At 38.1% G+C, this 10,656-nt stretch overlaps 1 protein-coding gene across 1 annotated transcript in view; it reads left to right on the top strand.

Moving 5' to 3' along the window:
* Window positions 1-10,656, top strand: part of LOC107679591 (transmembrane and TPR repeat-containing protein 3-like) — a 30,781-nt gene that overhangs the window by 16,660 nt on the left and 3,465 nt on the right. The window contains exons 7-13 of the mRNA XM_016475180.1: window positions 2,091-2,343; window positions 5,706-5,854; window positions 5,948-6,068; window positions 6,291-6,402; window positions 7,881-7,984; window positions 9,340-9,509; window positions 10,153-10,379. Coding sequence (XP_016330666.1) covers window positions 2,091-2,343; window positions 5,706-5,854; window positions 5,948-6,068; window positions 6,291-6,402; window positions 7,881-7,984; window positions 9,340-9,509; window positions 10,153-10,379 — 1,136 coding nt within the window. The remainder of the gene's footprint in view (window positions 1-2,090; window positions 2,344-5,705; window positions 5,855-5,947; window positions 6,069-6,290; window positions 6,403-7,880; window positions 7,985-9,339; window positions 9,510-10,152; window positions 10,380-10,656) is intronic.

The raw sequence follows: 10,656 nt of genomic DNA, 5'->3' as shown, positions 1-10,656 counted from the left end.
GTGCTTTGCTTGTTCGTAGAGCTGCACAATCTTGTTTTGCAGTTATAGAGCAATATAATTGCAAAATAAATAATAATAACAAAATAATAATAGTATACAAAATAAGAAATATTATTATATTGATATTTAAGACAAATGTAAAAATAAAAAAAACCTAATACATTTTATTTTACAGTACAACTGTAAAATTACAACACTAATATTTATGGTACCCTAAAGCATCTCTTTAGCTGACAACTAGGGGTGCTCTGATCAGGGTTTTTGAGGGTGATCACCGATCACTGATAACAGAAAGCAGTATCTGCCGATACGATCACCGATACCAATTTTTTTAAAGCCTTCTTTTTATCATGTAGAATTATTTATAGTGATGATCCAATCAAGATTTTTAGACATTTATTCAGGGCCTGAATTTAATTTTTGAAAATTAATTCCCCTCTTAGGTGACTCTTGTGAGAGGAGATTATTGTGGAGGGGGGCATTTTTTAGACATTTTTCAAAATATCTCACCTAACTCACCTAAATGTTTGATCATGCACTGTATTTTTGTTTTTACAATCGTGTAATTGTTGCAACACAGTGCACACAGCGCAAGCCTGATTTTGTGAGCTGTATGTGAGGTTCACACATACTCCGTTTGCAGTGCGTATGTAGTCCATGTGTGGTACAGAAGCAGCACGGACTGTGCTTTCACACAAGAGTCTGCTCCTGATCCACGGCTGAATCGGAGCACCCCTAATTTAAATCAATGTGAAAAACGAGATTACGGTAATACAATCTTTCATCAATTACTTTTTACTTTTTACTTTTGCATTTACTTGTAGATTTATATATTAAGTTGCTAAAGCAAAACAACTAATTCTTATGTTTTATGTTATCACAAACATTCTAAATTAAAACTTACCACTGACAGAAACAGTCAGCTCTACTGCCTTTTCTTTTGCATTTAAATCTTTATTACAAGCAATCCTGCGGTTCATAAAGAATTTTAATTAAGAACTTTAAGAACTTTAAAATTATTGCCTTGTTTATCTAAAAGTGCTTTTTTCCTTTAAACCTAGCCAAAAAGCCATAGCCTGTGTTGACTGTGAAACACAGTAGACTTTAATTATATGCATCTATGGGGTAGTTACGCGTAGTAATTTCAAACTGCGCTAATAATAGTAAATAATTAACTAACACTTTAATACATCCACTAACATTAACTAATCGAACCTTATTGTAAAATGTTACACAATTATTTGTTATTAAAGCACATACGTTCACAAAAACACTTAAATTAAACAGAAAAGCAAGCAGGTGCATGATTTGGCATGGCAGCCAATACAAATAATTAATAACTGTTTCCTTACCTAAATCCTGCGTTTGGACCAGGCGGTTGCAGAATCACATCACTTTGTGCTTCTGAAATTAGGCTATTATCTTTTTCTATATGTAGTAGTTAGCTATCTCTGTGTCATACGTGGCCGCTTGCCAAGCATGAAAAACACACGTTTTATTTAAATTCTGAATATATTATTGTATACAGCATGGAAAGAGTGCTCCCTTTAAATTTATTAAAAACGGTCACTCATTCATCACGATCTCACAAAGTTCCATTTTAACCAATGAATGTGACCACACAATGAAACTTTAAAAAAAAAAAAGAAGTTTACAAGCATGATAGAACTCGGCACCGGACAAAAAGCGGTGAATACGTGGATTCCAACCTAAACACATCTGATTGGCCATTGCGTTGTAGAAATCAACAAACATGTCTGTGATTGGCTACTTTGCTCCCCTCTGCAAAAATGCATTGTAAAATCATTTGATGCTTTCCAAAACAGAAGGGCAGATACACTGGATTGTTTGCCAAATGTATTTCGTTATGCTATTATTACGAAGAAAACAGATACTAGACCAGGAGTTATGGGCAGCTTTTCCATCTAAAAGCAATCAGTTAGACTATTGTACACTATGAGTTAGACTATTATACATGCGAAACTAAAGTCCGGCCGTCCCCCTCGGTCCGGAGGGGGGGCACAGGGATGTCCGTGGGGGGGCAAAGCCTGGAGAGGAGTGTTCATTAATTCTTTGCCATCTATCATCAGGTTTGATAATCCAGCTGCCATCAGCTCCACCCCAACCAGGCAGCTGACCTTCAACTACCTCCTGCCAGTAAACGCCTGGCTGCTGCTCAACCCCTCTGAGCTGTGTTGTGACTGGACAATGGGCACTATCCCCCTCGTGGAGACCCTGCTGGACCCTCGCAACCTCGTCACAGTGGTATTTTACGGCATGTTGAGCCTCCTGGCTTATCAAGGCCTTTGGTACGGCCACAGCGCTGCAAAGATCATCATGATGGTACGTTTGTGGGTGGGGCTTATGGAAAATCTGATTATGTCTGTATTGAGGAACAGAGAGATCTAAATGGGTTCTTCAAATGTGAACTTTGAACTTTTTGTTTAGTGAAAATGCATTTCTGTAACCATGACTTGAATGAGATGTTGATTCTTGTGTTTTTATTATAGTTTGTTCACAAACAGCTTGAAATAATATATCATCCCCAGCCTTATTTGAAATCTGTCAGATACAATTTAGTGGTGTTTTCATCCGTACCGGGTGAACTATGCACATGAGCTGGTTTGCCAGAATCCAAATAAACCTAGTCCTGAATTAAATATTCCTCATGGTATAGTGTAAGCTAAGACGATCGTTGTGTGATCGAAATAAAGAGAAAAGAAAAGAACTGGAGATGTGAGACGTATATGCTTCAGTGGCATGACGCTAATGACAGGATTTGAGCAATTTACTGGAAACTTGCTGATTAGCCCTTAAAGTCCCTTTAATGCAAGTCATTCCACTCCAAGTCCATCTTGGCACAGCCGTTTTCCATATTGGCAACTGGCAGAACAGTTTCTATATACTTGAATCTCTAAAACTGGTCACAGATGAACTTTTTCACTTCATCAATTAAGGACTATCGTTCTTGTTTCATTTAAATAAAGTATTTTATTGCAGTTCCTGAAATTTCTGCCCAACTGATGCACAATTTGAAACTGATGCACTTGGTGAGTGAATTAATTTTGGACCCTGTTTGTCAGGATTACGTTTCAGTCACATCAAATCAGTCATACAATCTGACAACATAATTTTTGCTATTTAAACTATTTTCAGGCTGGTCCAGTTTGTGCGCAATCTTGTGGGAACTAAAAGCCGAAAAGGCGATTGGCGGTTTTAACTAAAAGGAAGTTAAAGAAGGCACTTCATTTCTAGACATGCACATGCATCACAGCCTTTCATTATAAACAGATGGTAATTACTACCTAAAATGGGACATTTTTGGACAAGGCATTAATCATTGCGTTCAAGTCTAAAAGTACACCTGAAGATTGTCCGCGCTATTTCAAACCCACGGTCCAATGTAATCTGGATCAATTTATTTATTTTTTTTTAACACCGCACCTGGAAAGTGTCGCAACTCACAGTGCACGAGTAATGTCATCTGTCTGAACACACAGATTTCCCCCTCACTGAACTTGTGCAACTTGTGTGTATTTCATAAAGTGTTCATTAAATGTTTAGTTTCACACAACATTTTATTCTTCTCAATTTACAGCCAAAAGAACTGTTTTTCTGTCCATCATAATGTTATCGTATTATAGTCTGGCACTGCAGCTCTGATGTCTACATATGTTCGACCACTGACTGATTCCACACTTGTAAGAGTTCACTATGTCACATTTGAAATCCGTTTGTCTTGTGTGTTCAGCTCTCCTCTCGTTTGTTGTGTAACAGCGGCATGAATTCTTCATCCGCGTCTCCACGCGCTGTCAACAGTTTGGTGAACTTCCTCGCTCTGTTGGCAGAGGCCGCTCTTTGAGACTGGGGGGCCACAAATCACTATTAACGAACAATGTGTAAAGATGAAGGGGGGAGGGGTTGAGCATTAAGATTTTGCTCTGGTCTGTGTGGTTAGGAGACGGAGAACAGGTTGCGTGAGAATATTGGTCCGAATCTGTTTTATTTGGCCACGGTTAGTTATTTTAATGATTCCCTATGCGCAGACCCTCGACACTCACTCTGAGCAAACAGGAAACACTTTTGTTCTGAAAGTTTGGCTAATTTGACTGTGAAGTTTTTTTTTCTGTGTTGCATGTTCCAAAGCAACCAAACAGCATGCAGCGCACAGCTTATGATAACCGCAGACAAAGCTCTTGTTTGTGCAGAAACTTCTTTCATCAAGATTGATTTTGTCCTCTGAAGCATCAAGCAAATTGGCTAAATATGATGTTCCCCGTACTGCTGCTTTTGGCTCTGTTAAATCCACCCCTGCGTAAGCAACGCATGACAGTTTGGTTCTTGACGCACTCTGAAGCTGCTGCCAAAACCAATTTCTGCGATTCACTTTCAAAACCTCACAATGTGAGATGAATGCCCCTGTTTTTCGGGATGGCTCGATTAAAAAAGCCTCCTCTATATGGCACCCTGCGGTTTACTTGATGATAAACTCATAAATACGAGCGGGCTTTGAAAAGTGACTCTTCTGCTTATAGAAAGGGTGAGATTAGCTGTAGCTAGACAAAACAAAATTAGTTTGTTCTTCAAAACAGGGTGTCCAAGGGCTGTGCCCTCGCAGGGGTTCAGCGTTTCAAAAAATTCTGATCCATCACCTTGTCATAAGGCGCTTTTCATAAACAAAACCTATAATCCCAATCTTACATATTGTGGCCTGGCATGCATTGTGTAAGACAGGAGTGTTTGCATGTGGTTTTGATGAGAAGGACCATGTTTGAGGAGCACTGCAATGACATGTTCTCATTTGTGTTGAATCAATCATCTGTTTGAACATTTCCACTACTCAGAGAAATTATCTCGGACCGTCATGATTATGTGGCTCAGTAGTTTTCTTGCACTTGTCCTACAGGTCAAGCATGTATAATTGGGTTTAGTTCCAGATTAATCAAACTCATGGTCTTGGTTTCAGACAAAGCTTTATGAAACCAGTGATTAGCATTCAGACCTGCACAAGCTTGTCTGAACCAAACAATGAGAACATTTAAATCCAAGATTTTTTGCTTATGGAATTTCTTGGTTTACCCAGGCCGTTTTTCTCCCCACTCAGGGTTGCCACTTAGACAAATCCCCAATTGGATTGCCAGAGAAACTGGCGTTTCTACTTCCTCTCATTAGATTTCAAAGAGCGAGTGAAAAAAAACAGGTCATTTCATTGTTGAATGGGCAGTGATTTTCATTTTCACGTAGGGGTCCAAGGACTGTGTTTGCTCGACAGACGAAAGAAAAGATTTTCTCCTTTTTACCCTCCATTATTCCTTTATTATGATGCATTCTCCTTGGGACGGACCCCTGGTCATGAGCGCAAACATCCCATGTAATTTACTGTGTTATTGCTGAAGATCAAAAGGAAGTTATGTAAATAACATGATAAATGTCTCTAGAAGATATGAACTGTGCTTTTAGATTTTATTTATTTTAGAGTTTATTCACTGTTGTGAAAGTATTTTGTTCAGTGTGGAAAACTACACAGTACTATTTTCCTTTTTATTAACTGATTAATGCACTTTCTTTTAAAGCAAGAAATATGTATGTAAATTGTGTTTATTTTTTTGATAATTCTCAAAGAACCACAAATTTCCAGTTTTGGATGATTTATTTGTTTAGTACAAATATTTTCATTATTTCTCCTGTCTTTTCGTGTCATTTAGGCACTGTCGCTGATCGTCCTTCCTTTTATCCCTGCATCCAACCTGTTTTTCCCTGTGGGCTTTGTTGTGGCTGAAAGGGTCCTGTACGTGCCCAGCATGGGATTTTGTGTTTTGGTAGCCCATGGATTTAAACTCCTGTCCCAAAGAGGGTAAACTTCCTCTAAACGAATCTAAACAAATATGTTATTCCCTTTAAATGACTTGTTCAGAGACTCACTCCCTTTTTTTGTGACATTATCCAGAGGCCTAAAGAAAATGTCTTGGTTGCTCATGGGAGTTCTTCTAACAACGCACGCTGTGAAGACTTTCAACAGAAACTGGGATTGGGAGTCCGAATACACGCTTTTTACATCTGCACTGAAAGTATGAACATGTCCAAGGACACATTATTCATTTATAGATGCACATCTGGCCACAGGCTCATACATATTTTATGCTTGTGTTTTGGGATCATTACTTTGAATAAATCCAACCTTATATCAAAGGACAAATCCAGACGTTAACAAGAGTACAATGAAATGATGTCTGGAAAATATGATTTGTAATGTCAGCCTGGTCTGAAACAACAAAATTGTTTTCCTCCAGGTGAACAGGAACAATGCAAAACTCTGGAACAATGTTGGACATGCTTTAGAGAATCAGAACAGTTATGAGAGAGCTTTGAGATACTTCCTTCAGGCCACAAGAGTGCAACCAGGTAATTGACTTAGCCAGATTGTCTTTTTAAGTTTACCCTAGCATCTTTAAAGTAAACGTTACCATTTTGCTTGCATAATCGTGCATGAAACAGGTTATTCAGTGAGAAAAAATTTAGAATTGGGATTTTATCCATTGTGAATTTATTGGGAGTGGGTGCTGCAACTGCTTCCCAAAAATGGCTGCCCACTGCTCCGGGTGTGTGTGTGTGTGTGTTCACTACTCACTGTTGTGTGTGTGCACTTGGATGGGTTAAATGCAGAGCACAGATTCTGGGTATGGGGCACCAAAGTCCGTGTGTCCATCAGCAAAAAGGAAAGTTGTGTCAGAAGAAGAGCAAGTTGTTACATTTTAATTAAAGATTATGAAAGCAAACTTTAGCACCAATGAATCATTCATAATAACAATATTAAGAAAGTAAATGAGGCCAGTCTTAATTTATGTGGACTTGAAGTTGTTTTTACAGAGTCATTTTAGGCAAATGTGCTAAATGATAGTATGTCTCTGGGAATGATTTTTCACCACATTGTTTTCCACAGACACAAAATAGTAAAAAGACTTCCATGTGTAATATTTCCATCAGTTCTTTAAAAAATATTGGCAGAGGAAGTTAACATGGAGCTTATTTTAAACAAAACTCACCATTGGGTATGTTGTTTTAGGGAGGTGTGGGAAATTCTCCCTTATTATTATAAGTTTGGAGGCATGTTGGTAAAGACAATTTCAAATTGTGTATAAGCTAACAAGAAGTAGTTTATGTAGTATTTCTTGGAACTCTATGAAAACATTGGTGTATAAAACTATTTTCGCACTTTAGTGTCTTGAGAATGTGGATTTAAGGATTTGGTTTGAGAAGATGAGGATTTAGGTTTTCTATTGGCTTTTCTGTACTTCTGTCAAGCTACCTGTGAGGAAGACGGCTGTGGCTGCCAAAGGCATTAGACTATTGACTTTAATTGTTTTAGTTATGTTGGTTTATTGAGCTAATGTGACTTGAGAGATCCACCACCCAAGATGTGTTTTTCCCAGATTAGCTCTGTAAGCACATTAATGAATGAGGAAATCCTGGACAGGCTATCTATTCGCGTCAGTTTGCTTTTCATTACAAAAACTCTATACCGCTTGAGTGTGGTCAGGCAGGCGATTCTTCGAAAATGCTGGTAGCATTATCAGTTTTACACATCAAAACCTAGCGATGCTGTTGGTTAGCTCTCTGTTGTTTGAGGTTACATGGGCCACATGGCTGTGAAAGGTTGTAAAGGGAGCACTTTCACAGGAGGTGCTTTTCCTCTTCCCGGTCTTCCCCGCCGGTTCTCATCCCAACTGTGTATTAAAACTGGTCAGCTGCCTGTAAAGTTTATTATTTGTTGCAGTCAAGCCGTATAATTCACATTCCACTATCTACTCTTTCTTTGAGGTTTAGTCTGTGCTATTTTCTTGATTTATGACTCTATACTAAACATTGTGTCCTCTTCTAAGATGACATTGGGGCCCACATGAACGTTGGGAGAACCTACAAAAACCTAAACAGGTCCAGAGAGGCAGAGGAGGCATATATAATTGCGAAATCACTTATGCCACAGGTATGAAATTTCCGTATCAGAAAAAAATAGATTTTGTTTAGGCTGTCAACAAACTTTGATATGAACGATTCTTTCATCTCCCAACCATAATGATATTTTAAGCAGTCTTCTGTTTATTGGTAGATCAGTGCAGTTCAAATATGATTTGCAGTTCAGCACAAGAAAACTTGTTACCTCCTTTCCTGTTGTCCTCTCCTACTGCATTCCCCTGAGCCAAATGCAACCATTTTAATTTTGCACTGCCATTGTGTTGCTCGGCACAAGACAACATCCTATGTTATCTCAAGATAAACTATCACTGCCTGAATGTTACAAAACCATACAAACTCATCTGTAATTTTAAAGAAGGTGATCAAATTTTAAGGGAAGTTTTGGGCTGTGAGTTATTGGCTCACAGGGACTGTTAAAAGGTCTGCGATCTTGTTCCCCCTTTCTCTCTTTTATATAAATAAAAGGCTAAAAGTCCATAACTAAAGTAATAAACTGTCTAAAGCTCTATTCGGATGGTAATTGTTTCTCATGTGGACATCTGTATAAAATGAAGTTACATGGCACCTCAGTGATACTGTAAAACTCGATGGTGATTTATTCACGGTGGATAAATGAGTTCTGTGATCCTACGAACCCGGGAACACACTGCCCATGTGGCCAGGGACATGATTGTCTGCTGTAAATAAAATGCCATATGCTTAGAATAAGAATAAATTATAAATAAAAAAATAAAATATAAAATAAAAAATATTTAATAATATCGCAAATATCGCAAAATAGACGTGCTATAGTTTTCATAATTCTTTAATGAATAGAAAGTTAAAAAGAACAGCATTATTGTTAAAAAGAAACATTTATAAATGTATTTATTGTCACTTTTGATCAAGTTAATGCATCCTTGTTGAAAAAAAGTATTAATTTCTTTAAAAAAAAAAAAAAATCGTATTGACCCCAAACTTTTTAACAGTAGTGTGTGCATTTAAATTTGACAGTGTTTTTGTATTGGAAAAATGGACCAAACATATTGATGACTCATCCTGTACTACACAGATTTTAGTCCAATCAGATTATCTCTAGAAAGTGAATGCCCCTCAATACGGTTTGCAACTGATTAGCAAGTAGCAAACCATGGTTCATAGCTGTGATGTACCTAAGGAATATTGGCTATTTAAAAATGGTTTTCATATGTTCTGCTTGACTTTTTTTAAACCGAACGTATGGCCTTTAATTTCACATGGTTCTATATTTCATGTTGGAATGTACAGAAAGACCATACTGAATATATTATTGTTATACTTAGAGTCAAATGTATGTAAATGTAAATGCTTAAAACCTTGGCTGACCTTTCCAAAACATACTGGCAGATCATTCCAGGGAAGAAGTATGCAACCCGTGTGGCCCCCAACCATCTGAACGTCTACATTAACCTGGCAAACCTAATTCGGGCGAATGACTCTCGCTTGGAGGAAGCTGACCAACTCTATAGGCAAGCCATCAGCATGAGACCGGACTTCAAGCAAGCCTACATCAGTCGGCAAGTCTCCATTCATGCTGACAGGGTCAAAAATGTGTTTGCATACTTGCATGCTTGCTGACATGGCCATATGAAACAAGTTGTAGTTCAGACAGTATTTTGGCTTTTATGAGGTTATTGAGAGCATTTTTTTTTGCCCATGTATGCATTGGATGATGTTCAAGAGATACAATTTTGTCAAAGAATTGAGCACCCGTGTCTTACAATTTTACACCCATCCTGGACTTTTTTTTTGCTGTCCGTAAGAAAATATTTCTCATAGATATGAACTGAAATCACATGCCATAGTAAGAGAGTATCAGGGTGTTCGCTGTTTTTGTTACATTTTGCATCAAGTGAACATTTACTTAGCCTTCACACTTTGTGATTTCTCTCTACATGTCTCATCCTGTTAATGAAATGTTCATCAGATAAGCTATTGAAAGTGGATTTACTGGAATGCCTTGGTTCTCATTAATGTCAGAACTTCTCTTAGCCACACTGTGAAAAGGAAAAAAAACTAAACCAAAACCTTTGTATGACTCAAAGTATTTGCTAGGAAAATATCGTTTAAAGAAACAGATCTTTCTTGTTGTACATATGATTTCCGAGATGTCCTGTGAGAGGTATTCCAAAAAATCTCTTTGTTTCTTTTAAAACTCAGAGGGGAGCTTCTGCTGAAAATGAACAAACCCAGTGAGGCGAAGGATGCCTACCTACGAGCGCTGGAACTGGACCATACCAATGCAGACCTCTGGTACAATCTGGCAATTGTCAATATAGAGATGAAGGACCCCTCAGAGGCTCTGAGAAACTTTAATCGCGCGTTGGACCTGAATCCACAGCACAAACTGGCACTGTTCAACTCGGCGCTTCTCATGCAAGAGTCAGGTGTGTGGGCAACGGCCATTTTGACCCAAGCAATGAAATTAGATCTGTCACAAAACCTAGTGGGCTACCTACATAGGCTGCTGCCTTCTAAGCATCCTAACACAACATAAAACATCATAAGCGATTTGGAACGCTCTACAAGGGCAGCAATTTTTTTGTGGCATGCAGACAATCAACTCGCAATTGAGGTTGTCGTTAGCACGTTGCTAAGCTAAAAATGGAATATTCAAATAAACATACTTTTCAGGACTTTGTTAGCCTGCGACTAAGCTATGTA

The sequence above is a fragment of the Sinocyclocheilus anshuiensis genome, unplaced genomic scaffold (assembly GCF_001515605.1).
Source record: "Sinocyclocheilus anshuiensis isolate Anshui unplaced genomic scaffold, SAMN03320099.WGS_v1.1 scaffold288, whole genome shotgun sequence".
Classification (NCBI taxonomy): domain Eukaryota; kingdom Metazoa; phylum Chordata; class Actinopteri; order Cypriniformes; family Cyprinidae; genus Sinocyclocheilus; species Sinocyclocheilus anshuiensis.
This window is presented reverse-complemented; position numbering and strand designations above follow the sequence as displayed.